Genomic DNA, 28,000 nt, shown 5'->3' with positions numbered 1-28,000 from the left:
ACGCGTTACCAGTATATTGGAAACGATCTATAACCTGGAGCGTTGGGAGGAAAACCAGTAGTCTATCTTTCATTGTCAACATCTTCGTTGTCCAGCATACTATCCATAGCACATCATCTCCATGGAAATGATAACAATGGGGGCAAATAAAAGGGGTCCTATTTCATTATCATGTTGGCTACGTGTGGATAAAGCCTCTTGCTAGAGAGTATACCAGGCTGCTATGCTCACATAAGCTTGCTTTCATAAAGTGCATGTATCTAGGAGGTGGATGCTTGTTTGAGACATGTAGCTATAGCAACCACAAGGGTATGTAGTAACCAGATGACATTGGATTATGCATTGACCCTCATTAAACTTTCAAGCAATAGCCAGTTGCATTGCATACAATCAAGATGCTTTATTGATGTGATCATGTGATGGAGTCCAAGTAGCTTGTTTGTATGGTATGTATTCGTTTATTTAAGAGTCGATGGAAGGGGTGTGGTTGGTGGAGGGTCCAATGGGTCCATGATTCTCAAAGCGGGAATAGCTCGAAACAGGCGGCATTTCAAACACGCTTGTTACTTTGATCCTGCGGCCGTGAAAGGAAAGGAACCGACTCTGCTTTCTTTGATGACCATCTTTGACAAGATCTCTGGATTCGCCCAAAAGGCAAAGGAAAATGCATTATCGAGAGCGGTGCTGGCAAAAGACAAGCGTCTCGACAAGTCAATGTCGGAATCGATCGAGGCAGCTCATATCGGGTTATTAAAGGTGTGAAACACACATACACTCTCTATTATCCCACTTCGACCACGATAACTCAATGTCGGTTTATACAGATGGCCACCTTTGGTGTCTCGGGTACGGTCTCAGCCGTAGCATTTGATCCTGTTGCAGGGTTGCTTGCTGTGGGTAAGTTGAAGAGTGTATAAACGTTGCCCTGTACTATGTTAATGGTATGTATTTTCAAATGTTAGGCGGAGGCTTTGAGCAAGACACGTTCATCCGGTTATTCGGAAGAGGGATCTCGGCCGAGTTGGTTCTCAACAACCCTACACGTATCAAGTATCTTCAGTTCAAGATTGGATATCCTATCTTGGTGGCAGTGGATTCGAAGAATGTCATCACCACCTATGATCTCAAGACCAAACGAGCAAAGCACGTGGTTACAACACCTTCCATCATTACAGCTCTTGAATACTGCGCCGGTACCGATTGGCTCTTTGTTGGATTTGCTGATGGCAATGTGGATGTATTTGATATCACCAAAGGTCGATTTTCGGAAGAGTACGGCATCCCTGATTTATTACTCGAAGAGGCAACACGATCGAATCAGGATCCACCATCAACAACAAAGACCAGCAGCTTAGTGGTGGCCCTTCAAATGCATCCAACGGATCTCAGCATGATACTCATTGGATACGAATCAGCTGTTTATCTTTGGAATATTCGTGAACAAACCATCAAGAAACGGTTCTCGGTTCAGCAGCCATCGCAGTTGACTTGTTTGGCATGGAGTCCTTGTGGAAATCGGTTCATGGCCGGGTATGATGATGGATACATGCGACTTTGGGATACGCGCTCCGATCATAAACCGGTATTGACAAGAAGAGCGTTTCATGCAAGTCCCTCTACATCACCTTCAGCGGATCCTTGTGAACCTATTTACCGGATGGTGTGGTATGTGGATGATACATCCAAGAGATCATTTCTTGTGGTGGCAGGTGGATCGGATCTTCCTGATATTCGAGGATTGCATATTATGGAATTTGATATTGAAAGCGACCAACGGGATGCTCGACGACAAACCATTTTATCAACTTCCGTGGATGTATCAGACTTTATTTTGCTCAGCCGAGACCCTTTCTTCCTTGGAATGAATAATCCGCTAGGCCTCTTGGTGGTGGGTTGTGATGGTGCCATACGTGCTTTTGGTCTTGGTCATGGATATCCACAGCTTACCTTGCCATCAGCTCTTCAATTTCTTGATCCACCCGTTTCAAATGCATATCATTATACTCAGCTACCAGAGTCAACATTTCAACGGATAAACGCCATGGATCAAATCAACATGCCACCTACTCATTATCTCCCTCTCACAGGAGGTGTTGCTGGCACTGGTCACGTGTATCGCCTTGACTCGAACGATTTGCTCATTACCATTCATGCCCATCGTATCATTCATATTTGGGATGCATCTTTTACTTCGCTGCGACCATTGACTCATCTCACCATCGATTGTATTGAGGATATCCAAAAAGACTCAAAAGCAAAGATCATCAAAGTGGATTTCGACACTCAATCAGCATCCTTGTTTGTTGTCCTTGACAATGGGACAGTCTTACAATATACCCATCATCCACCACGTGACAGCCAACATCAACTTTCTCAAACGACACAAGAAGCATTCATCAAGAATTGTGACAATACAATCGAAGAGATCTCTGAACTTCTCAAAGATATGGAAAGTGAGGAACCTGCCAATGCTGGGAAGGATGATGAACATACCGCAGCTACGGATGAGCCGAGCAATGATGATAACGTCACCCAGCAACCTGCCACCACAACCATCACCACAACAACAGAGGGTACAACACAAGGGCAACCACAACAAGAGGCCGAAGCATCATCACCACCTCCACATGGTCCTGAATCAATCGCAACACCCACGCCTGATATTCAGCTATTGGAAGGCGACATCAACCCACCTTGTTTTGCCCCTGCTATGCGAATCAAGTTTGATGCTTCTGTTAAACAACTTGTCGCTGCTGGTGGAGATATGTACGTATGCTGCAATACTTACCATGTGATTTATGGCCTGACATAGCAATAATAGGTTGGCTGTGGCTACGGCGGATGGAAAGGTGTTTGTCATCAATACGTTGTTTGGACGTACGGTATATACCGCCGATATACAAGGTAAATAATCGATTCAGTGCTCGTCCTTGGATAGGCTTCTTAGTCTCATTGTTTATTTAGCTGAAGCGGAGCATCAAGAAGACGCACCCAAAGAGGAAGACAATGAAGAACACCATCAAAAACAAAAGCAAACGAGCACGGCATCTATATCATGCATTCGCTTTTATAGGACATACGCTTCATTGGAGAGTAAGTGAATCATGGCTTTGTATTATGGATCTGTTTTTCTCATCATCATCAATATAGGCACTGAGCCAAGTTTACAGCTCTTTGTTGGTTTGGACAATGGACTTGTATACCAGCACGATATCAGTTCCCCTGATAAACCGCCTATTCTTATCAGCAACAATTCGACCTCAGCAGTGATCGATACGCATGTCTTTGATATCCAAGGAGTGTTACAAACAACAGCAAAAGCAGAAGCGCCACCAAGTGATCCTGAGCCAAAGGAACAAGAGGGGCAAGCTATGGAATCACATCCATCGACCTCGACAACTTCACCAGAGGAAGAGAGTTTGGCCGCTGGACGTAAATCTCATGAATCGGGTGCCAGCTTGAGCAAAGACGAGGATGGTGCTAGTAGCAAGAGTGAGAAATCCAGTGGATCCATGGGCTTACTTCGTCGAACAACACGTAAGCTTTCGAAATCAAGTGCACGAGCCAACAAAGAACCACCTCCACCTCCACCTCCTTTGCCTACAGAAGACGCTTCTCCTCCATCAGCATCCACGGTTGAGTCTCAAAGTGCTGAATCAACAACACAACATACCAAACGAGCGCCACACGCATCCAAATGGGAATACAGACCTCAACCTCATCCTCATTTTATTGTCGTATCAACATCCAGGAATGTTGCAACAATCTTATCAGGCTACAACATTCGCCTTTTCACAGCACATCTTCATGATATTGATGGATGCAGTAATGAGGATATGATCATACACAGCCAGGTGATGGTGGTTAAGAATGGTAAAAATCAACATTGTTATGAGAATAAGGAGCACATGGCTAAGTACATTTCTTCTTCTAGTGGGTGCATGCCTTGCTGTAGTACTACAGAGTGGTGCCATTATCTACTATTCTCTGCCTCATCTCCTTCCTATTGCCCGGATCAGTTTACCCGAGGAGTTGGCTGCTAGAGATTTGCTTGATAACATGTCATTGAGCACGGATGGTCGTATTGTGGCGTGGACAGGTCTTTGTGAGCTGGAGCAATACCTTTCATTGTTACAAAATTCAATGTAAGTATACTCGAAGAGGAAAAAGGGGTAAAAACAAGTCGTTGACCTTTATCCTTTGTAGATCCTGTGGTGAAGATGTCATGCTTTTCGATCCCAGTAGGCGGATACCACCCCATCCTACAGCAGCGATAACCACACAAAAACCCAAAAAGTCATGGCTTGAGTCTGTACAAGGAGCGTTTCAAAAAGGCCCATTCACTGTGGCTGAAATGGATACTTTGAGTAAGTGAAGGATAGGATGTCATAAACGCATTGTTGTTGACAAAAGAAGCATAGTGGGTAAAAGGCCCATATTAGGCGCACCTGGCAAAGCAAAGTCGAACGAGGAGCAGCAGCGGCAGCAGCGTCCATCCAATGCCGAGGGAAGTAGCAGCGGTGGTGTTGGTGGTGTTTTCCAAGAGCTGAGCCAAAAGATGAATGAACGTGGTGAGAAGCTTGACCAGCTGCAAAACAAATTCGAAGATATGAGTGCACAATCAGGCGACTTTTTGAAGGCAGTGCGTGAATACAATGAACGACAAGCACGGAAAAAGTGGTGGGAGTTTTAAATGTATACAATGTTAAATACAATGTTGAAGCATCGTGCTTTACTTTGCTACTACACTATCAGTCCTTTTGTTATCGTCAAAAGCAATGTTGTAAAAGTTGTGTGGTGGGAGCTTAAGGGGAATACATGAACAATGCAATGTTGATTGTTGAAGCATTGTGCTTTATTCGCTATGATTACTATCAATGATCCTTTCGTATTGCACAAAGACAAGGTTGTAATGATCAAAGCTGCGATAAACGTGGACGAGACGTTCGTAACCCTGGTAGATATCATCAAGCATTTCCAACTTGGATGATGAAGAAAGCAAAATGATTGTAAAAGATCCAGGTTGAAAGATATCAATTACATGACGGATCAATGTGGGTGAGGCTGTTGACGTTGTTTTGTTTGCAATGGCTTGCTGGTGGTGGTGATCGCCATGTGAGCGTGTTGCAGGAATGTTTGTTTCAAACGAGGCAAAAGACCACCCACGCTCTGGGGTAACATGTATTGTAAAGTAGCCATCTTCCACTAGCCCATTTGCAGAATAGCCACAAGGTTCAAATTGGAACGAATCCATCTTGGCATTTGGATACAATTTCAGGATACCTGTTTTTTCGCTTACTTGCATGCCACCTTCTGATCCAGTGATCTTGCCATTGTCACAGTAAAAGTCTCTTGCAATACCAGGGTCAAGGTCCGACATTAATATCTCCAATGTCTCATCATCAAGCGTGGATGCTGCATTGAGCGTATCATGAGATCCTCCTGTCATCACATAAAGATACCACGCATTGCTATTGGTGTCTCCCATTGTGAATACTTGGCCGCGCTTTTCTGATAACCCCCCTTTTCTTATTCAGCATCATGGCTTCATTTTGTTCGTTGTGCTTACCAAAAACCATGTCCATGAAACCTATTTCTTCTTTCCAGCTTCGATGAGGCTCGTATTGCAATTCAGGAAACAAGAAAGCCTTTCTCGAGTAAAAGCAAATAAGAGGTCTTTCGTATCCACAATACTTGTGAGCAATTGTGAATACATGAGGGAGTGCAGCAAGCAGGGTGGTGGTCCCACAGGTCTTGATGATCATCTTGTGGGGATAGATAAACATGGATGACTCGCTAAAAGGAGAGTCAGAGAAGCATCATTGCATGTACGTATCGAATACGATGCGTCAAACTTTACATGCCTCAAAAGATACGCATCCATATAATCATTGCTGATAACGCTAAGTACCGAACATTTAACGGAGACGCGTAGCATGTCCTGCCAAACATGTCGTTCGATGCTGCGAAGGTTACGTGAGGTGTTGTGCGTATCAATGGATTCGATAGTTGAGAACCATATCTCCAAAAGCTTCTCTGGGCCTTCAAAACAATCTTCATAGGTAGAGCTATCATTCTGCATTGTGCTCCGTTTAGCTGCTGATGGTGGTACACGATCCAAAGCAAATTTGTGTGTAAGGGAAGAGTGATGAAAAAATAAGCTGAGGGAGGGAAAGGAAAAGAGAGAGAATGATAACATCCAATATATCATGTTACATAAGCAAACCATCATTTGCTGCAAAAGAGAGGTGAGGTTTTTTATTGTGAAGAAGGGGGAGGGCTGATGAGTAATCACGTGATGACTATATACAAGATAGCTTTTTCAGGTAAACTATGACTATAGAATGGGATAAAATGCATTTCATTGTCCTTGCATAATGGCACGACGTCGTTGCTAAAAGACAAGCATGAATGGGAATGGCTCGAGCGACAATGATGTCTTTGTTCCGCACACGTCATGTGTGACTTACCGAGTCGACCTTTTCCTACAGATTCGGCAATGCGGCGCGCCGTCTTTCACAAAGAACGACTCCAATATGGCTGAAAGCATTCTAGACTTTAGCAAAGATTTGGACGTTCAAGTCCTTGATCAGGTTGTCATGACCTTCTTCACTGGTCATGGCGCTGAGGTACGTGTTTCGTTTAGTAGTCTACTATGGTAACAATGCTCACCATGTTCATTTCTCTCCCCTTCTCTCTTTACCCATTTCCCCCTTTTAGCAACAAATCGCACAGCAACTGTTGACCCAGTTCCAAGATCATGAAGAGGCATGGACTCGCGTCGACAGCATTCTCGAACGTTCCAATGTATCGCAAACAAAGGTGGGTTGCAAACGACGCCTATACACAACACACCATACACGCACACCCACGCACGACATGACCACCGCACACACACACACACCCGCACACACGACTCCATGACCCTTTTTTCCCACCATGCCAACTAACACGCCGCGAATCCTATTCACTAGTTTATCGCACTCCAGATTCTTGAGAAATTCGTGCAAACCAGATGGAACACCCTTGTCCCTGAGAGTCGAAATGGTAATACATAGTTTAGGGATATACAATGGATATAGCTAATACTGACAGCCCTTATTTCTCTTTGATCAGCCATCCGTTATTTTATTGTCAATGTTATCGTCAAGGTGTCATCAGATGAAACTACTTTGGCCAAGGAGAAGACCTATATCAACAAACTCAACATGGTGCTGGTTCAGGTGAGTGATAGAGAGAGATAAAGGGACATGGGACACCTTCATACACACCATAGAGAGAGAGAGAGCGCGTGTCTCACATGAAATTATTATAGATTCTCAAGCAAGAATGGCCCCGCAATTGGCCATCTTTCATTCCTGAAATTGTGGCATCAAGCAAATCCAATCTTTCCTTGTGTGAAAACAACATGGCCATCTTGAAATTGTTGAGGTGAGTAAGCAACATACATGCATGATGAAGGATGTGGGGCTGGGTTTATGCGGATAAACTGACCGGGCTGCGGTTTTATTAGTGAGGAAATCTTTGATTATTCAGCAGAACAAATGACCCAGATCAAAACATCCAATTTGCGCAACCAAATGTGTGGCGAGTTTTCCGAGATCTATCAACTTTGTAAAGAGGTGCTCGACAAGGCTCAAAAGCCAAGTCTTATCAAGGCAACATTGGAGACTCTGTTACGTTTCCTTAATTGGATCCCTCTTGGATACATTTTTGAAACCGATCTTATCGAGACGCTACGCACAAGAGTAAGTCAAAACCAATGGGATCATGCGGATGAATGAGATCATGCTCATTCTTTCTTTTTCATCAGTTCTTTGAGGTTACTCAGTTCCGCAATGTTACGCTCAAATGCTTGACTGAGATTGGCGGTCTCAGTGTCGACACACAATACCATGAGAAGCTCGCTTTTCTCTTCACCAGCGTAATGAGCGCCGTGAACGTTATGATACCACCCAACACTGGTAAGCCAAACAATTCTCCCTTTGCCCGATGATGACACCCATTGACCATTTTGATATTAGATGTTGCCAACGTCTATGAAAACAGCAGCGATGATGATCAGGAATTCGTTCAAAACCTCGCTCTCTTCTTGACAAGCTTCTTGGCAGCTCATCTCAAGGTATGAAAATGATTCGATCGGGGATGATGCGGATGCTGATAGTGAACTTATAGATCATCGAACAAGCTCCCAATACTCAAGAGCTCTTGATCAACGCACACTACTATTTAATCAAGATCTCAAGCGTGGAGGACCGAGAAATCTTCAAGATTTGTCTCGAATATTGGGCAGGACTTGTAAGTGAAAGAGGGGAGGGAAATAGGATGACCGGATCAATCATATTGACTCCCGCATTCCACATTTGACTAGGTTCAAGAGCTTTTCGAGGAAGTTCGTGCAATGCCACAATCTGAACATTTGCTTGAGCTCAACACCGGCATGATGGGCATGAACCAAGGATACCGCCCACGTAAAGCTCGCTATGTGGATGTCTTGTCAAGTCTTCGTGTAGTCATGATTGAACGCATGGTCAAGCCCGAAGAGGTATGTTATCACGTAAACACTACTTGAACGCATGTTACTGATATCGAGTCATACATAGGTGCTTGTTGTTGAGAATGATGAAGGCGAGATTGTCCGTGAATTTGTCAAGGAGAGCGATACCATTGTCTTGTACAAGAGCATGAAGGAAGTTCTCGTGTACCTCACCAACCTTGATGTCCAAGACACTGAACAAATCATGACTGAAAAGCTTGCCCGCCAGGTAATTTAAAGGAGGAATGAGACGATGAAAAGATCCACAATTGCTGACCCTGCTTTTTCCCTTCAAGATGGATGGTAGTGAGTGGTCTTGGCAAAATCTCAACAAGCTCTGCTGGGCAATCGGTTCCATTTCGGGTGCTATGAATGAGGAGACTGAAAAGCGTTTCTTGGTGACGGTGATCAAGGAGTTGCTTAGCTTGTGTGAGAGAAAGAGTGGCAAAGATAACAAGGCTGTCGTGGCATCCAACATCATGTACACGGTTGGTCAATATCCTCGGTTCTTGAAGGCCCATTGGAAGTTTTTGAAGACCGTTGTCAACAAGCTCTTTGAATTCATGCATGAATCCCACGAGGGTGTACAAGACATGGCCTGTGACACGTTCATCAAGATTTCTCAGAAGTGCAAGGGCCACTTTATCCAGCAAAAGCAAGGCGAACTTCGACCTTTCATTGATGAAATTCTCGAATCTATTGACAGCATCACATCCGATCTCATGCCTCAACAGGTATATACATATCCCCTCGCCTTGGCCATGATTTATGAGACTAACTTGATATAGATCAACACATTCTATGAAGCTGTCGGCTACATGATCTCTGCACAAAACCAAAAACCTGCACAAGAGCGTCTCATGGCCAACTTTATGCATTTGCCCAACACTGCCGTAAGTAAAGGGAAACGTGGGTATCCATATCAAGATGATTAACGCACAAATTTAGTGGAATCAAATCATGGAGCAAGTCAAGAAAGATGTCAGCGTGCTGGATAATGCCAATGAAGTCAAGATCCTTGGTAACGTGATCAAGACCAATGTTTCGGCTTGTATCTCTGTTGGCCCTGGTTACATTTTCCAGTTGCAGAATATCTACATGGATCTGCTATCATTATATGGTGTCGTTGGCAACCTTGTTTCACAAGCTGTCGCATCACAAGGTACATCTATATGCCATTGAAAATGTATAATGAGCGCTTACATGATGGTATAGGAGAAATTGCTATCAAGACACCTCGAGTTCGTGGCCTGCGGACTATCAAGAAAGAAATATTGAAGTTGATTGACGCATACCTGGAGTGTGCAGACGACTTGACACGTGTTGATCAGCACATGGTGGTACCATTCTTTGAAGCAGTACTTGGTGATTACAGGAACAGTGTCGATATTGCACGAGATGCTGAGGTCTTAAATGTACTTGCTACCATGGTGAACAAGCTTCGGGTTCGTATCCATCTACAGGGTGAAATACGGTCTCCATGGAAACTAAAGCCTATTTTCATAGTCATTAATGACCCCACGTGTACCATCCATTCTGGAAGCAACATTCGAACCCACCTTGAATATGATCACCAAGGACTTTACGGAGTACCCTGAGCATCGTACCGGTTTCTACAACATGTTACGGGCAATCAACCTTCACTGCTTCCCTGGTAAGTGCCTGCCAGATGCTTTTTTCACTATCATGGATTCTGATGCTTTGTATTCTATAGCACTTTTGGAGCTTGCACCTGCCCAATTCAAGCTATTTATCGATAGTGTGGTCTGGGGTTTCAAGCACACGATGCGTGATATCGCTGATGTTGGTTTACAAATTTGTGGTGAGCTTATCGACAACATCAGCAGGCAAGATCCCGCCATTGCAGGCGCCTTCTATCAGTCATATTATCGAAGCATTCTCCAAGACATTTTCTTTGTACTCACAGATCGTGATCACAAGAGCGGTTGGTATTTCATGGATACATCTTTTTGAGAGGGATTATTGATTTGGGATATGATGAATAGGCTTCAAGGGACAAACCGAAGTACTCGCTCAATTGTTTAATTTGGTCACCACCAACCGCATCCAAGTTCCACTCTTCGACCCATCAACAGTCAGCGATCCAAACATCACCAATGCTCAATTCTTGGAAAACTATGTTACGGCTTTGCTCCAGAATGCATTCCCACATTTGCAAAGGTAGGCTTTTATTATTACAAGGTCTCTCTCCCTCTTCAAACAACATGCTAATGACATGATCCTCCCAATAGTGGTCAAATCAAGGTGTTCGTTATGGCCATGTTCGAATACAACAATGTGCCACCCAAATTCAAGTTGGAAGTGCGTGATTTCCTTATCCAATTGAAAGAATTTGCTGGAGAGAATGCCGAATTGTACCTCGAAGAGAAGGAAGCTGAAATGGAAGCCAAGAGGAAGGAAGAACGTGAAAAGGCTTTGGCTATTCCTGGCATGGTGAAACCATCAGAGTTGCCGGCAACGATGGAAGAAGACGAAGCACTTTAGATGATGAGAACAAGGAGAGAAAGCAAAACCCCCCGTATTGCGAACGCTGATAGCAACCGTTATAAAGATAATCCAAACATGTCATAGCATCTTACAAAAAAAGACATAAAGCAAACAAGTTTCATTATTATGTTATACTTTCATGGTTTCATTGTATTGTGGGGGGATTCATTGTCTTGGTCGCATGGATACATTTAATGCACGTGATACGGATCCAAACTCAGTGGCTGATTTCTCTACTCTCTCCCTCTTTCCGCCCTTTCAAAGTTGTCAACATGTCGCGTGAATCACCACTCGAGTCACTTCCCATTCTGCAGCTTACAGCAACAACCGTGGTTGCCTTGTTGACGGGTTTCTTTATTGGTCAAAAGTTCTCCAATCGCAAGGTAAAAGAGCAACATGAAGGGACGCCATTCAATACTTATATAGTTCTAAAGGATGCCGATGCCATGCCAACCAAAAAAGCTCAAGCTGAAGAAGCGGATAGCGATTCGGATCTCGATGAGGCCCCTGTCGGCAAGGTGGATGTTGGGAAATACGGCGACAATTTTAAAATGGTAGGTGGGATTCTTGGATGTTTTGGCACTCGTGTCTCATTGCCCTGTATATGTGAATTGTAGGTGCTTGTGGTACGCACAGACCTCGGCATGACTAAGGGCAAAGTTGCAGCTCAGGTAGGAAATCGATGACTCTTTCTTTTATTGTACATCCCCATTGATTGTAGATGATGTAGTGTGGACACGCTACGCTTGCATGCTACAAGTCGGCTATGAAATCCAATCCTGAGGTATGGTATACTTATCTATAAGAGGATCGATGGGCATTACCCCACTTTTGGAGTTAACCCAATCATTATTATTATCCTTTAGGTGCTTCGGATATGGGAAAGAACTGGCCAAGCCAAGGTTGCTTTAAAGTGTGACAGCGAGGATAAGATGTAAGTTTTCTTGACGGTGACAGCCGAAAAGTTTACACTCTGTGGAACAAGATACGGGTAGAGCTATAACTGATGAGGCGGTATTTCCTATTAAAGGCTGGATCTTCAAGCAATCGCATTGAGTCTCAACTTGACAGCACAAAGCATTTGTGATGCTGGTCGTACACAGATTGCCGCGGGCTCACGTACCGTGTTGGGCATAGGACCAGGTATGTAAGCGAGAAAATCTCGATTTCACTCAACAAAATGATGCCATATGATTGACACAATGATGCATGATACACACATATAGGTCCCGTGGAATTGGTCGATCAAGTGACAGGACATTTGAAGTTACTCTAATGACGACATCAAGCTGATTGTTGGACAAAAAAGACCACAATACACTGTAAATCATGCTATTTTACATTCCCCTCTTCCGGTGTACCGGGACCCAAAGTGTACAAAGATACGTGTTCCTGTGTAGAGTAGTTTTTTGAGTTTGGCATTGTAAGTAATAGTGTTGTCTGGGTTGGATGTCTTAGGATAATATAGCAAATAAACCCGCCGCAAATGTCAGCATTGGTATTTGAGATCTAAAACATGTTGAACGTGGTAGAGCACATGGCATAAGAAATTCAGGCACGGATTCCAGATAGTAAATGAGCGCGCGTGATTATGTAATTTAACATTTAAACAAGACGTAAATCTGGTTATTGATGGGCATATGGATACCTTCTACCTTTTCTTTTTCATTTCAATGATGGAAATGAGCACCCCTACTAGTGTAATAACGTGAATTCTATGACGCATGTTATTCCAATGTCTTGGGTTGTGACAAGTAGCTTTATTGGCGATGGATCGGAAAGCAAATCGGATTTCGGATAATCAAGGAGCGCGTGCAACCGCCAAGGTGCTGTCTTTCCCGTGGTGTCAAGTTGACATCGGGACCGCTCATTGATTGGCTTGCGAAATCATGCCATTTGCATGAGCATGTTACACGCTTCGATCACCCATTGTGCGCGGACTATTTCTCTGTTTAGTGCCTTTGTGCGGGCAATCATTGGATGGTTATGGTGGAGCGGGGCAAAATCCCTTTGGGGGGAACGTCGTGCATTGAGCATTGGCACAGACATCCAGCTAACCCTGAATGCTTCCGCTGTGTACAAAAATTGCCAGGGACGAGTCATCAAAAGAAAAAAACCGAAACTTTTTCCTTGTCCCATTGTCATTGAACATCTTTCCTCTCCTTTTTTTAATTACTCTTCCCTTCATTGTTGTTTAATTCATTCATACGCACATACGCACATGTCAACAACCAACACCAATAACAACAGCCATTTACTACAAAGCGTGCTTTCAGATCCAAAATTACTACGATCGTTTGAATCCTATTTGCATCGCATCAATGCACACCAAAACTTGTTGTTTATTGAAGCAATGTCTCAATTGCGATATGACTATTCAAAAACACCCGAAATCGCCTTAAGGAGGTACACCTGCTCATGATGTCAAGCGATCATTTACAACAACAATGACTTACATGGTTGATTAGAATCCATAAATCGTTCTTCTCAGAGGATTCAAAACTTGTATTATCCAACATCACTACCAAGGAAAAAGTCAATGCAGAAATAGAGGATCTTCAATGGGCCATCATTCGTCGAGAAGATGCTGTAGCCGTGCTCATTGAAACAGAGGAACAAGTGCTTGAAGTATTGGTAAGGATATACATGCTCAACGTAACATGAACCCCAAATCCTTATACCGTATCCCATAGCAATCCAAGCTTGACGAGTTTATCCGTACAAAGAAAATCAACATCATGTAAGCGGGTATTCGCTAACGCTATTGTTATCGATTTTAACCGAGACATTCTATTCAAGGTCCATCAAACAACCTCCATGCAAGTACCAAGTGCGAGTTGTCATCATTGGTGGCGGTTTTTCGGTACGTAATTACACAGCATGTCAAAGATAGGACATGAAGATATATATAACACCTTGCATACTTACACGTGGAAATGGCATGTAGGGCTTTACGGTGGCTTCTATCTTGGATCCCATGCCATTGTTCCATGTCACTGTAATTGATACTAAAGGTACCCCCCAACAACCTAAATAATTTAGGCGAAGCTGTGGGAAGCGATTATGCTAATACAATCGACACAATGCAGACTCGTTTGAATATACCCCCGGCATTATCAAGCGGTTGGTGAATCCTGAAGAATCCAGCTCGATGCGTGTACGACACGATGCCTATGTCAGGAATGGGCGGGTGATCATTGGCTATGCTACAAAGATTGATGATGGTGCCAAATCGCTTCAAGTCAATGGTGAAACTGTAGGTTGCTTTAGTGGGTTTCTTTTTTATTCATTTACGCTGACAAAAACCATAGCTTTGTTTCGATTACCTCGTGATTGCTACCGGTAGTTCATATGCTTCGCAGTTCAAATCCACCGATGTTTCTGTTCTCTATCGAATGACCGGTCTGGAACAAACACATAGCGACCTTTTGAATGCCAAAAAGGTGCTCATTGTGGGTAAGTAACAAAAGTGCCGCCATACTCAGTAAGGCTCGCTTGTTTACCATTTATTAATGCAATTTGTGTTTGTTTTTCTTCCCCAATGAAAAAAAGGTGGTGGATTAGTCGGGTGTGAACTGGCATCGGAGATTGCATTGCGCACGTTTCCCGGCAAGTATCCCCACAAGGCAGTGACTTTGGTCGACTCACACCCCCAAGTGATCAATCGGAGTGAAACAACACAGCGTGATAAGGCCATGAACTATTTGGCAGATCTTGGTATCGAGGTGGTTACCAATGAACGTATCTTCTTTGTCGAAGGCAGTGAAAATGTTGGCTTGTATCGTGGCACTAGCGGCCGAGTATACACAGGCTATGATATGGTATTCATGGCAACCGGTACACGTCCCAACAGCCAATTGCTCCAAAATAGTAACGACCTCGATTGTTGCGTTGACAACTGGGGCCGTATTTGTGTAAAGCCAACCTTGCAAATCAATCATTACAAGTATCAACACATCTTTGCTGGTGGTGATGCTACCAACATTGCGGAGGAAAAAACAGGCTATGCTGCTACACTCGCTGGTGTTTGTATTGCTCGTAACATTTGCCGTATGGTGAAAGGCAAAGCACCCTTGCGTCAAGGTACCAAAGGTACGATCCCTGCACCCGACAAGCCATTGCACGGTATCTCCTCTCAAGGTGGTATTGGTAAACGTATGTAAAACTTTGTTTTAATATAGCTCCTATTTCAAAAAGCTAATCCATCGCCGTTCCTTTTAGAAAAACTAGGCACTATTAGACGCCGATTTGCTTTCCTCAACCCAGCATGGGCAGCTTTGAAGATGTTTGATGAGCAGCAATATCTTAAAATGGTACAAGGAGAAGCCATCAACTCCACTCAAGTCTTTGGTCGTATGCCTCGTCGTTTGACACTGCCTACTGGTTATGCTCGACCCCTCACTCATTCGGTGTCGGCTGTATCACTCGATGTTGATGAGGAAGAATTTGATGATCGATACCATAGCTTGCCACCCGTGCCACAAGTGCCTTCACGTTACAAGCCCAAGCAAAGTCAATCATACCATACATCAGCAAAGAATTCAGAAGACTCCGTATATCACCATGGCAAAGGCAAATTTGGTACATGGAGTTCATCATCCACCGTTAGCTCTATGGATGGCAGCTCAACTGGTAGCAGCTCTTCAGGCTCATTGTTGAATGATTTTGTGAACAATCATTTCCAATTTGGTACCAGCGCCTTTGATCAACAACAAGCTGCAAGAGAAGATGGTGCTAGTGTATCATCCAAAGCAAGTACGGTAAAATCCCACAACCATCAACGTCGCCATTCTCCACGTTCTCGTAGCCCTCGTCGACGATCCAGCATGCCTGCTATTGACCAAATTTTCAACGCATGGCACATTTAAAGCGTTTGTTTATGCACATTTGTCATATTCCCTTATCACTGTCATTTATACTTGCATCTACTTTTGCACTTTGGTTTCCCCCATTGTTCCTCTCTTTCATGCATTTGCCTTCTTGTATCATCTTGTTTTTGTCGCTCCCAATTTCACTCCCCGTAGTATATAGTTATAGAGATCCAACATCTGCACATGCCCTTCTTCATGTTTAACTAGACGTATATGATAACCATCGTCATCCTTTATGCATAAATCGACAATTGCTACTATGCAGAAAATCAAAGTGCGGGCTCATCACATGACCATTTCTTGCCAATAGTATACTTTATGCATGACGTAATATGATGTTCATCAAAGTTGCATGCATATGCCATGGTGGTGTAGAGTTGGGGTGTCATTCTGTAATAGCTAACGGAAGGGCGATGGCGTAAAATGCGGGGAAAATTAGAGTCGTGAAATCCCAGGCTTGAAAAAATGCGTGTGTTTCGAAGAATGAAGCTGATTGGATTACGCGGAACGAATAACTTGGCCTGAGCTTTCTCCAACAATCCGTATCAACACCTCCAAGTCTCGCCCCATATCCATTTCTTTGTTCTTTGGACTTGCTGTAGTCCTTTTATTCTTCAAGAAACTACCACACGTTTATTAGCTCATGAAGTCATACACGCTAATCAATCCCACCGGCACCATGGAATGTTTGGAAATCTCACATTTCATAGCATAGGTAGTTTACACCCAGCCATGATGGCACGTGTCGCTGGATCAGACATGCGATTGGTATCCCAGACCACTTGACTCTTTATATTTTTACTGGTCGATCCCATCATTCTGTTGCTGCAATGTTGTGTACCATATATGATTCCTTTCTCTCCCTAGGGGTTGTTGATTTTCTTTCTTTCACTTTTTGACAATATTAACGACACTCGTATGATTCGCACAAGCTGATAATGTCGACAACCGCTTCACCCACCACTCCACCTTCGCCTCCAAAGTCTTCGTCACCAGCACAGTCAAGCAACACGCTATCATCACCACCAACAACTAGCGTTGCAGACAACAGGACAAGCAATACGGCCACTGTTACCACCAGCAAGCGTAAACGTGTGTCAACTACAAGTGACTCTTCATCATCCACAACTCATTCATCATCAGCAAGTCCTAGGAGACGTGCTAGTACAAGGCCATCTCCTTCACAAACACCTTCCAGCAGTAGCGTGTTACCACCGCCGATCATCCCTTATCCTACCCAACAGCCTCTTTCAGTACACCCACATCTTGTTCCTTTTTATCCAGTGTATCCACACCATCATCATCATCCACATCATCCTGTGTACATCTCTGTTTCACCCTCATCGACATCACCACCTTTCACAGCCACACCTGCTACAGCACTACCATCATCACAAGCACCACCAAGGTCACCTGCAGGTGATGTACCATCACCTAGTGGTAGCGGCTTGGCATATTATCCAGCCCCACCACCACCACCAACAACAGCTTTACATACATCACCTGCATCAAGACCCAGCACAGCGGATGAGCGTGAGTTAGCTCGAAAGGTGTCACACAGCGCTATTGAGCGTAGGCGACGTGAAAGGATCAACGACAAGATTATCCAGCTACGGCAGCTGATACCATCGTGTGCTGATCAAGAGCATCTTAACAAGATGACTATTTTGCAAAGTGCTATCGATTACATCACACATTTGAAACATACGGTGGATAAAGCTGATGGCCGGCAGAAACATCAGAGGAGGTTGGATGATGATCATGATGACCATGATGATGAGGAAGAAACAACAACAACACATGTACCACCACCAAGGATCAAATCCCCTCAACCTATGGTGCCTAAAGAAGTTGCTCCTTTCACAAGCCAATTCGCTCTCAACAAGTCACCACCCACACCAATAGCATCCACTGATAACGAGCAGCCTTTAAGGGGTCTCAAACCAATGGACATCATTGATGCACGAAAACATGGTTTAGGTCGTACCGTCAATCGATCATCACCATCCGAGACAAGCAATACCAATATGAGCGTTGATGCAATGCTTTGTGGAAAATGATACGTATCGTTGAAAAAAACATCACCATCGTATGCAATGTAATATACGCGCATATTATACCTCTCGCCCTTTTTATGATTTTACATGCAAAATGCCTTAGAAGGAAAAGCTTGTATTCACACCACCACCACCCCACCTCCTTCACTGTATCCATCATCGACTTTCTTATATAAAGAGTACTATGATATTATTCACCACATGTAACGTAAATTGACACGTCCATCTCGACGTTGATGGTCTTTTTTCAACATCACACCAGGTTTGGCTTGTAATGCAAGGGCATGTCGCCAACATGCCGCCCAAGCATCACTATCGGCATAAAAGTAAATTTTGCCACCCAACACTTCGCTATCATCCAATCGTGCCGGTTCAACAAACGTAGCACTGTTGCGATCAAATTGCAACACGATGCCACAGCATGAGCTCATATAGACGCGTTCTTGATCATCGCTTGTAGGCCGTGTTGCAAAGCGCATGTATTCCAGTGGGATGGTATCCACAGGCTTTTCCTGAAATGATCGATGCTATGAGTGGTGGGTGGATCATAAAACGCCCTCTTATCATTATACCTGGGATGATGTGTTGTACAACAGCATATGTCGATCATGCAATCTAACCCAATAGCGGATCCACACCTGGTTTTGTAGTCATGTCAAGATGTGAGCTTTTTTTTTCTTACTCATTTTTCCTTCCCCAACCCATTTCCATCCACTTACAGGATGACCTTGTCCTCTCACGTAAAAAGTCAATGAATCACCTCGCCTGCAATGTTCAAGAGCATCGTGTAGTGTGATGCTATAGGCATCACTTGCTGTATCATCCGCCATGGCTGTTGTAGTAGCTGTCAAAGGAAGACTTGCATTGGAATACAAGCTTTGTTGATGATGATGCTCTGATGATTCTTCATGATCGAGGCGAAACATAAGCATCACTTCCATATTGGCATGATCGGCAGACGCACATAATGGCGGTGTGAGTGTGTAACGGCAAATCCCTTGGGACACAAAAGCATCCAACGAATCACCAGAGAGTAATTGTTTGGATCCAAGAATAGGCATTTGACGTGGCACGTGATGGTGGTTATTGCTACTACATGCATTTCGTACGCGTGCAATGCCATCTGCAAGGCTTGTTGGTATAACGGGACGTCCCATTAAAACAAGGTTCAATTCAAAAGGCCCATCAGCCATACTAAATGGCATGCTCTTTTAGTATGCTCAACTTCTCATGCGCTTGTTGTTGGATTACACTTACAATGTAAACGTTTGTTGTGGACTTGCAGCACTCACGCCCTTCGTCACCTTTTTGGTCAACCCTGTAATGGTATGGATCACCTCGCCATTGAGTTGCACAGCTAACTCGTATTGGTATTCTTTACATACATAGCCTATTAGTATACGTCCGTCAGCTGCCTCCACATACTTACCACGTGAAGACGTGAAATTCGTAATTTGAAGTACCCTGCAGTGGAGTTGTCGTGCTGTATAAGTTGCAGATCTAACTCCTCATGTTAATAATGAAGCATCCTTTTAAATTTTAATGCGTACCTCGATGGTTGCAAGTGACTCTTGTTGGCATCATAGACAATGAAACGATCAAGGTTAAGGGCAACATCAAGAGCAGCGGCATCAGCACCCATGCGTAGTATCTTGTTAAGGGGTTGTCCAATCCAAGTTACGGCTCTTCGAAGGCCTTGATGTTGATGCAACAATCGCCAAGACGACTTTGCTGGAGGATTTTCAAGCAATGTAAGTGTGCCTGTTGATGACAACGATGACTTTTCTTCTTCCTCATCACGCTGTTGCTGCTGTTTTATGTGGGGCGCTGTGTAGCTTGGTGTTAGGCATGTTGCTGTACCAGTGATGGTGGTGGCATCTGTTTCTGTGCTTGCATGTTGTTGTTGTAAGGCATCTTCATGATGCTCACTGCTTGATGAATCCCCTTTTTCTGATAACATGGATGAAAGCTCACTCTCATCCCCATGGTTGGATGATGGTATGTCTGATAGCTCATGGTTGGCACTTTGTGATGTTGGTGGTGGTGGCTTGATTTGTTTGCAAGCATCGACAGGTTGTACCTGAGCACCACCTTTACGCCATCCTTTGTTCCGTGACACCAAAAATTTGTGGATTGTATTCATTGTCGCGGATGATGTATGCTGAAGTCGTTGTGAATGATATTTACTAGACCTTAAAAGGTCGTGGATCTCTGCAGAGAGCTGTTGCAAGTTATCCATGTTAGAATTAAAGTCGTGGAGAAGAAAACAAAGGAACCAAATGACCCAAGTCAAATGAAAAGGAAAAGCATTTACCGCATTCCATCTACGAAAAAATCCCCGAGAGCATTTCGTGCATATGCATTGGCAGTTACAATAATACCGTAGCAGCAATATGAATATAGGCTATCTTTTCTATCGAATGTAATTTCATCACAGGATATGCGTGTTGTATTGGTTGAAGAGTAATTAACACTACATTGATTAAGAAAATGCAAAGGAAATGAAGACTACAAGGTCGTACTACTAGTAATAATGTCAAAGCGGTTATTGGATCACTCGTTCTCGTCGTCGTTTATAATGTCATTGTATTCCGGGTTACATTCAGAGGTAACGCTCTTGATGTATGCAGGAATGGAAGAATGCTTACTCCACTAGTGATAAACAAGCTTGTAAGTAACACACATTTTATGCTGCATTTGCATCTCAGCTTACGTCAATTGGTCCGCGCGCCCATTTTGCTGTGCCAGGTTGTTTACTACCATCCCAAAGTCCGAGTTGGATACGCCTAGAACAGGGAAACGATCATCAATGATATGCTTTGTGCTTGATAAAAGGGTTCATACTTACGATGGCTGTGTTGGGAACTTGCAATTCTTTTCGTTCTCTTTATCCTCACAAGTTTCTTTCTTTGTTTTGGTGCGCGTCAAGTCACCATCCACGTACCACTTGATATGCTCTGGGGTCCTACATCTTTGTGTGTGAGTACGTTAAACCCAAGCCATCCTCGTATAATAGTACCATTCGATTTTGTAGGTGTGAAAAGCTTTGTGGGAAGGTTCGCCGTTGACATCGACTTCCTTATCGTTTACACCGGTTACAACCTTTTGTCCCCAAAAGTAATTTGTTCTACAAAAGTAAGGAGAGGAGGTTGTCATCATGGTCAGCAAGGATTGTTGTTGCTATTTTCACTTTATGCATACTTACTGGACTTTATTTCCTTGTTCTGCACGTGGAACATCGGATATGGTTATCAAACAAGATATCGATTAGCAATTGTATCATCACCTTACCCCTTCCTCCACCCCCTTATAAAACCAAATCAAGTAAAATAAAACTTGTCTCTCTCTTGCCCATTGTAGATTTACCTCCTACCCACTCAAAGTCGATTTCGTCGTTGCCATCGCCCATAAGAATAAACGCGGTGACAGCACCACCAACGGAAGCCGATTGCACTTCAGCTGTTATAGTGCCATAATGCATGTAGGTGGTCGAATTAAATGTTGGGCCAGCACCGACAAATTCGTTATGGGGACCTATAATACAATGGGATGTTGAGTGATCTTAAAGCCATGGCATGATTTACTATGTAACCTACCATCTTCGTCTCCATCATCCAAAGCCTTATAGTGCTTAGGGTCCTTGTATTCATCAGGTCGAATCAAGTACATTTCAAGTCCACGGTCTGATTGCTTAAAGGTGTTGTCGGGCGCGTAAGCTGCTACCCATCCATCAAGTCCCTCGGAAAAATCGGTCTTGTAGTTACGGCAGGCTACTTTATCACCATCACGACGATGCAATTTAGAAATTGGTTTAGCTTCCACTTGACCGGCTAAAGCAAGAGCTGTCAAGCATAGGAAATACAAGCTCTTCATGACGAATTGTTTTCAAATGAAAAAGGGAGGATAAGTAAAATAGATGAGAAAGAAGATTGAGAAGAAGTGGGGATGTTTAAATGTGATGGCATAGTGAATGGTCTAGGCTTTATATTTTCGTCGATCTGCAACAACGATCCACTCTCCTACCACCCCCCTTTATTCACCTCTTTTTTTATCCCTCCCTTTTCCATGCTCGTTCCCTCACTCTCTTACAATGTACCCATCCGTGTCATTGTATCTTGTCTCGTTTTTAACCCCTAACACATACACACGCAAGCCCATCTCAATGTCTCCTTGCTTCGGATGCTCTCTTTAAATTACACTTGCACCATACACATTTGACAATATTCACCCTGGACGGTCTGTGAAAATGTTGCAATAGACACGCACGCGATATTGTATTTCCCCCAAACTTCATTTTGGCGTTTTACACTGGCTATCGTTTGCATGATTATTTCTTTAGAAAGAACGTCGAAATGTCCGCATTGTTTCCCGACGACGATGTTTTGGATGCTTGCTTCCGCATTGTCCTTGTCGCTGCGCTCTTTTTCCCATTGTTTGAGGTCTGGATCATTCACACATCGATACAATGAGAAGCATTCATTCATTAGTAAAAAGAACAAAGGTTCACTATGCATGTGCTCATGTTACCTTTTCAAAGTTCTCCATCAGCTTAATCGCTTTCTTCAATCCTGTGGGTATAGGTGACTTTTTCAATTCTTGCAGGTCGACCCAACGTGCTTGGTCCTTGTCGCTCTTTGATACAGCCATGGCAACAGCCATATCCATCGCTTCTTGATCCAAATCCATTTTGATCCATTCGATATGATACACCTTGCGTATATGAGAAAAAAGATGCACCACGTTGCCAAGGTCATGTCGTTGCAAGGAAGCATCCTTTGATGATGGTATTGAAATGCCATATCGCTCCTTCAGAAATTCGGTCGCTTTGGCTGCTCGTTGATCATAAGTCGTATCCAGCGCATCAAGTTCCAAACTTGGAAACTCCCAGAGCCCAGCCAACAAACCTAAAAACAACATCAGAAACCAGTTTTTTGTTTGACTGAAAAAGTTAACATTAGCAGCTAACCTGTCTCAGGTCGTTTGGATATCAGGTATCGGTCATTGTTGGCTTGATTAGATTGAAGGATATAAACTGCACATTCTTTGAATAAAAATGGAAGTCATAAGCGTCATGTATTAATCGTTAGCATTCATGTATCTTACCTTCATCCCGCGGCTTTTTCTTTTCTGGTTTTGCTGGATATCTGTAAACGAAAAAGGGGATGTGAGTTTAGGCTCGGGATAAAATGATTTTCCTCAAACCTTGTCACTGCATAGTCCTCATCTGTCAAATCGGTTTGGATTTCCAAACAATACTTGCATTCTAAAAATGACATCCATGTTTAAGATGGCTATGAATATTCCTTTTTCCTTTTGGCATTTACCATGTTCCATATCGCGTTTCCGCTTTTGTCCAGCAGGTGTCGCCTTCCAAAACCCGTTTGCTTTTAGCCGTGAGTGAGTTTCAAGCTGTGCATAAGCATGACATTGTGCCTTGATTGGACACGCTCCACAGTCAGGCCCCTGAGGTGTACACACGCGTGCTCCCAATTCCATCAATGCTTGGTTGAAATCGCCAGGCCTACTTTGAGACACCAGACCTTCTGCAATCTCCCTGTTGTCGTGATAGCGTTCGATCAACGTAAGTAATAAGCTTCCTCATGGATGGAAAGGGGGTGTATTAAAAGGCAGGGATATAAACATACCAAAAAAGTTCCACCACGTTTGCCTTCTTTGGATCCGCACCTAATGCACGAAGACGAGCAATCACTCGAATAACATTGCCATCCACAACAGGCGTCTCTTGACCAAATACAATGGATGCTACGGCTCCTGCTGTATAACGACCCACTCCTGGTATATGATGCTGAAGATCCTTTGCATTATTCGGGAGAATGCCATCAAATTCCTTGACCACTTTTTGAGCTCCTTCCCATAATCGACGTGCACGAGAGTAATAACCGAGACCAGCCCATAGAGTATTTACGCGCTAGCGATCACGCATCATGCATCAGTGTCTCCTTTTGTAAAGCTGTCGAATCAATCCATACCTCAATATCCGCCTTTGCAAGATCAAATATAGTAGGAAAAGCCTCCATCCATCGATTGTAATAGTCAATGACCGTGGCGACCTGAGTCTATAAATCACATAGTTACACAAAGAAGTAGCATGTTTGGATTGTCAATCATTCCTTTACCTGCTGCAACATAATCTCGCTGACCCACACTATTCATCATCCCAAATAGATACCATGTTAATTCACTCGTGGAGTCAACCTTGCTTGTGTTGTCATGTCGCGTACTCTACCTTCATAAGCTCGCTGACCAAGCGCCTTTTTTGATCAAGGTACACAATCCAATAGATATAACAGAACCCGATAAGACATTGATCCTCACGCCTTCATCCAGTAACTCTGCAGTATCAACGTTTACCTCGCGATCGAGATCATTGCGGTATTCTTTACGCCAGGGCATGTTCGTACGTTTCTCACGATCGTACCATTCGAGTAGTTGCTGCTGAATCAGGGATCGTTCTTCAGGAGATATATGGTGATAGGTTGTATGGTGATAAAGTCGTTTGCTTTGTACACATTCTTCAATGGCGACGTCAGGTTCTCGATCATCGACCATGCTGCAAAGAGAAAGAGGCGGGTTGTGTCAAAAGAGGAGGACAAGTTTCGCATCGCGCACGTGCCAGTTTAGCTTTTGTTTTCCAAGGGCCGCTGATCCACCATCATCATCAAGGTCAATGACTACATCTCCCACCGCACTTACATAAGAGGAACGTTCATTACGACGCTGTCGACAAGTTATCATCACAATTGAGTCATACAATCGAATACAGCAGTCTTTGTTCAAGACACAACAATGAATAAATCAGTCCCTCTCGTTTCCATTATCATAGCATTTACAAATGGATATACTTCTATGATACAATGCATCAAGTCCTCACACACAATGAGGTCCCATCAAGAAGAAGGAAGGTCTCTTACATCATAGAAACTTGGAAATGGTTGGCAAACAAAAGTCTCGTATTCGCTAATAAAGCAACCCCTTTTAATCCAACATCGTCATTCAAGATTGAGAGGTATGTACAACGAATTGCTCTAATGAGGAGGGGGAGAGATACATCGATATGGAAACCCTCTATCCTTTGTGAGTGTATTTTGAAAAGGCAAATGGATGGGTGAGATGTGGTGCATATACGCATGGCGTGTCAAAAAGGGACTTGGATGGTGATGTTGACAAGTTGCACAAGGATGATGATAGTAACTGCCCCCATGAAATAGCGTGTAAAGTACGATAATTGAATGCACCAATCGTTCAGGATGAAAGCACAAAGGTTGACGTTGACAATAGATGCACTCTTTTTCCACGCGTTGTATATATCCAATACCCTTTCATCCCATGTACATACCAACCATAATTCATATCCATATCCTCCATAGGAATCCGTTTGTATTGAAGAAAGTTGCTATGCGTAAATAAAGCTGCCTCTATGTAATGGCTATCTGCTGTTCATGTAGACAAAGGCTGCAAGGCATGCTGCTGCAAGTAACTTGAGACAATGAAGCAAAGACTTTCCTAATAGCAATAGCTGCTACGCTGGGTCGTGGAAGAGGAGCGTGCAAGAGCGTGTGTTGTAGTAGAGTGACAAGGTCGTGAACGCTGATTGAGACAATGGAGTAAAGAGCTTGCTAATGGATGCTGCTGTTACGATCGGTCGTGGTAGAGAAGCGTGCAAGAGCATGTGTTGTGTCAAGAGACTCGTGTGTTGTAGAAGTGACAAGAAAACTGTGTACATGCCATGAACTCGCCATTCAGTCAAAGACAATCGGATCAAGACAACTGTTGGATTGACATGATGGGTTGAAGCAGGACAATCGTTCGTAGGTGGTAGTTGTATACTTGAATGCACCAACAGTTGAGAATGGGAGGAAGAGGGAAGAAGTTGAGGTGAAAGAAGTGGAAATTAAATAGGCCACACACCTCTTGTATAAATGTACATCAATTCTTGATTATGAGATTGCCCCTCTCGAACCTGAAACTTTCACACAAGATGCTCTTGGACATGCTGATCAATGTTGTATTAATAAAGAACATACATTTCATTATAAAAAATTGAATGGGAGGGTACAATGGGGGTTTTACTATGTAAGTCGGAAATGCAGGTCAGCCCCAGATTCATGATTTATCGAAACAATATACATTACCTTGGGATTCCCCATTTCGAACCTGAAACTTTGTCAGAAGGTTCGATGGGACATGCTGATCAACTCCATTCATTTAAAAGTCGCTGACTTCATTAAGAAGATTTAAAATGCGGGGAGGTCCAAATGGTGGATGACGGGAACAAAAGAGCGGACGGGCCACCGCCCCGAAGTTGCCCACCTCCAACTTGAAAATTGGTCAGAAGGGTGCTCTCGAGTATGCTGATCAACTTTTTCTAATAAAAACTTCATGCTTCATTTGAAAATTTGGAATGGGTGCGTCCAAAAGTTTGAAAGACGGAGACATTCGCAGGGTCTGTCTTTCAAGAATTGATGTATTCTTTGTTTGGGCGTAGCTCAGTCAAATCGGCTCGGATCAAGAAACTTGAACGATGGAAATGCTCGGCTGGAGCAGGAGCATTGTTCACATGTAATAGAATGAACAACAGTGCCGATTGTGAGGAAGTGGCTGTTAGCTGCCAATCATAGATAGTGTATGTGGTATCATACGTTGGCCCTTCCAATCATGCATAATGAGCTGAGTTACACAAACACGCCCCTCTGCATCTTTGGCTCTCCAGGATCTATCTACTTTACAATGAACAACAACCTCTTTTCATATAGCATCACGCTTACAACATAAAGACGCCTGTATCTCCAAACTTTACAATGAAACGCGGGGTTTTTAATAGAGCAATGTGCTCGGCTTGGCCAACTGCACCTTGTGTGAAAGTTTCAAGTTCACCGTGGCTAATCCCAGATTTCGCAATGTCGCTACCAGCCAAACTGGATCTGGGGGTCGACCTCTTCGACGACGACGACCAAAAAAATATTTTTTGGGCTAGTTGCGACATTGAACGTGAAACTATCACACAAGGTGCTGTTGGCCAAGCCGAGCACATTGCTCTAAAAAATCCCACGTTTGATTGTAAAGTTTAGAGATACAGGCGTCTTTATGTTTTTACTATGTTGTAAGCGTTATGCTATATGAGAAGTGGTCTTTGTTTAACGTAAAGTAGCTAGACCCTGACAGAGCAAAAGATGCAGAGGGTCGTGTTGTGTAACACAGCTACGTTTGCATGAATGAAAGGGTCAATGTATAATTACTTTATGGATCATCTAGGAACAGGCATGTATTGCTAGCTAACGGCCACTTTTATCCATTCATCATTGTTGCGAGATCCACTGCATGGGAACGATACCCCTGCTCTAGACATTCATTTCCATGATTAAAGTAGGTTGATCCGAGCTGATTTGACTGAGCTACGGTCAAAGAGAGATTACATCACTCTGGACATAGAGTACGCTCGATGTAGCTCAACCGATGTAATCTTGTGTGAGCGTAACTCAACCAAATCAGCTCGGATCAACCTACTTTAATCATGGAAATGAATGCCTAGAGCAGGAGCAACGTCCACCTACAATAGAATGCACAAAAGTTGGGAATGCACAAAAGTGGCTATTAGCTGCCAATGTATGACATAAAAGGGAGGGTTGCGTACCTGTCATGCATTGTCCCTGAAGTCCTGACTTTTTAGCTGAGGTACCCAAAGAGGTCCTTCTGCATCTTTGGCTCTCCAGGGTCTAGCTACTTGGCAATGAACAAAGACCACTTCTCATATAGCATCACGCTTACAAACATAAAGGTGCCTGTATCTCCGAACTTTACAATGAAACGTGGGGTCTTTGATAGAACAGTGTGCTCGGCTTGGCCAACTGCACCTTGTGTGAAAGTTTCACGATCAAGCTTGCCAATCCCAGATTTCGCAATGTCGCCACCAGCCAAACTGGATCAGGGGGTCGACCTCTTCGACGACGACGACCAAAAAAATATTTTTTGGGCTAGTTGCGACATTGAACGTGAAACTTTCACACAAG

The 28,000-nt window shown here is 43.6% G+C and overlaps 9 protein-coding genes across 9 annotated transcripts; 5 read left to right on the top strand and 4 right to left on the bottom strand.

Annotated features, from left to right (window-relative positions):
- Positions 1–615: 615 nt before the first annotated feature.
- O0I10_011273 (uncharacterized protein) lies at positions 616–4,693 on the top strand (the record flags this gene model as incomplete). The annotated part of the gene is made up of 9 exons (XM_058491243.1): positions 616–756; positions 825–897; positions 963–2,766; positions 2,822–2,904; positions 2,965–3,093; positions 3,151–3,873; positions 3,935–4,145; positions 4,207–4,367; positions 4,422–4,693. The coding sequence occupies 9 exons, from the start codon at positions 616–618 to the stop codon at positions 4,691–4,693; spliced, it is 3,597 nt and encodes a 1,198-aa protein (XP_058337967.1).
- Positions 4,694–4,855: 162 nt separating this feature from the next.
- O0I10_011272 (S-adenosylmethionine decarboxylase proenzyme) lies at positions 4,856–5,765 on the bottom strand (the record flags this gene model as incomplete). Its single annotated transcript, XM_058491242.1, has 2 exons — positions 4,856–5,511; positions 5,570–5,765. 2 exons carry the CDS (start codon positions 5,763–5,765, stop codon positions 4,856–4,858), a joined length of 852 nt encoding a protein of 283 aa, XP_058337966.1.
- Positions 5,766–6,536: 771 nt separating this feature from the next.
- On the top strand, positions 6,537–11,041 carry O0I10_011271 (uncharacterized protein; the record flags this gene model as incomplete). The annotated part of the gene is made up of 19 exons (XM_058491241.1): positions 6,537–6,629; positions 6,721–6,822; positions 6,975–7,047; positions 7,117–7,223; positions 7,316–7,431; positions 7,514–7,748; positions 7,814–7,964; positions 8,025–8,122; positions 8,176–8,298; positions 8,372–8,545; positions 8,604–8,765; positions 8,833–9,270; positions 9,325–9,429; positions 9,485–9,698; positions 9,752–9,981; positions 10,043–10,190; positions 10,251–10,481; positions 10,543–10,717; positions 10,789–11,041. 19 exons carry the CDS (start codon positions 6,537–6,539, stop codon positions 11,039–11,041), a joined length of 3,228 nt encoding a protein of 1,075 aa, XP_058337965.1.
- Positions 11,042–11,316: 275 nt separating this feature from the next.
- Positions 11,317–12,320, top strand: O0I10_011270 (peptidyl-tRNA hydrolase; the record flags this gene model as incomplete). The annotated part of the gene is made up of 7 exons (XM_058491240.1): positions 11,317–11,427; positions 11,479–11,598; positions 11,662–11,715; positions 11,775–11,828; positions 11,911–11,978; positions 12,075–12,187; positions 12,271–12,320. The coding sequence occupies 7 exons, from the start codon at positions 11,317–11,319 to the stop codon at positions 12,318–12,320; spliced, it is 570 nt and encodes a 189-aa protein (XP_058337964.1).
- A 945-nt stretch (positions 12,321–13,265) lies between these two features.
- O0I10_011269 (uncharacterized protein) lies at positions 13,266–15,912 on the top strand (the record flags this gene model as incomplete). Its single annotated transcript, XM_058491239.1, has 9 exons — positions 13,266–13,450; positions 13,513–13,678; positions 13,738–13,784; positions 13,844–13,907; positions 13,992–14,058; positions 14,134–14,300; positions 14,356–14,500; positions 14,597–15,199; positions 15,266–15,912. The coding sequence occupies 9 exons, from the start codon at positions 13,266–13,268 to the stop codon at positions 15,910–15,912; spliced, it is 2,091 nt and encodes a 696-aa protein (XP_058337963.1).
- A 941-nt stretch (positions 15,913–16,853) lies between these two features.
- On the top strand, positions 16,854–17,975 carry O0I10_011268 (uncharacterized protein; the record flags this gene model as incomplete). The annotated part of the gene is made up of 1 exon (XM_058491238.1): positions 16,854–17,975. The coding sequence occupies one exon, from the start codon at positions 16,854–16,856 to the stop codon at positions 17,973–17,975; it is 1,122 nt and encodes a 373-aa protein (XP_058337962.1).
- A 191-nt stretch (positions 17,976–18,166) lies between these two features.
- O0I10_011267 (uncharacterized protein) lies at positions 18,167–20,211 on the bottom strand (the record flags this gene model as incomplete). The annotated part of the gene is made up of 4 exons (XM_058491237.1): positions 18,167–18,484; positions 18,692–19,166; positions 19,230–19,472; positions 19,523–20,211. The coding sequence occupies 4 exons, from the start codon at positions 20,209–20,211 to the stop codon at positions 18,167–18,169; spliced, it is 1,725 nt and encodes a 574-aa protein (XP_058337961.1).
- A 314-nt stretch (positions 20,212–20,525) lies between these two features.
- On the bottom strand, positions 20,526–21,845 carry O0I10_011266 (uncharacterized protein; the record flags this gene model as incomplete). The annotated part of the gene is made up of 7 exons (XM_058491236.1): positions 20,526–20,624; positions 20,686–20,758; positions 20,821–20,937; positions 20,992–21,099; positions 21,178–21,196; positions 21,339–21,506; positions 21,569–21,845. 7 exons carry the CDS (start codon positions 21,843–21,845, stop codon positions 20,526–20,528), a joined length of 861 nt encoding a protein of 286 aa, XP_058337960.1.
- A 454-nt stretch (positions 21,846–22,299) lies between these two features.
- Positions 22,300–24,542, bottom strand: O0I10_011265 (A/G-specific adenine glycosylase; the record flags this gene model as incomplete). Its single annotated transcript, XM_058491235.1, has 11 exons — positions 22,300–22,413; positions 22,500–22,876; positions 22,939–23,013; positions 23,076–23,116; positions 23,175–23,235; positions 23,297–23,526; positions 23,618–23,901; positions 23,963–24,049; positions 24,110–24,138; positions 24,220–24,244; positions 24,345–24,542. The coding sequence occupies 11 exons, from the start codon at positions 24,540–24,542 to the stop codon at positions 22,300–22,302; spliced, it is 1,521 nt and encodes a 506-aa protein (XP_058337959.1).
- Positions 24,543–28,000: the final 3,458 nt, after the last annotated feature.

This window comes from Lichtheimia ornata, assembly GCF_029851405.1.
Source record: "Lichtheimia ornata isolate CBS 291.66 chromosome Unknown scaffold00086, whole genome shotgun sequence".
Taxonomy (NCBI): domain Eukaryota; kingdom Fungi; phylum Mucoromycota; class Mucoromycetes; order Mucorales; family Lichtheimiaceae; genus Lichtheimia; species Lichtheimia ornata.
Note: the sequence above shows the minus strand (reverse complement) of the source record. Positions and strands in the feature narration are given on the sequence as shown.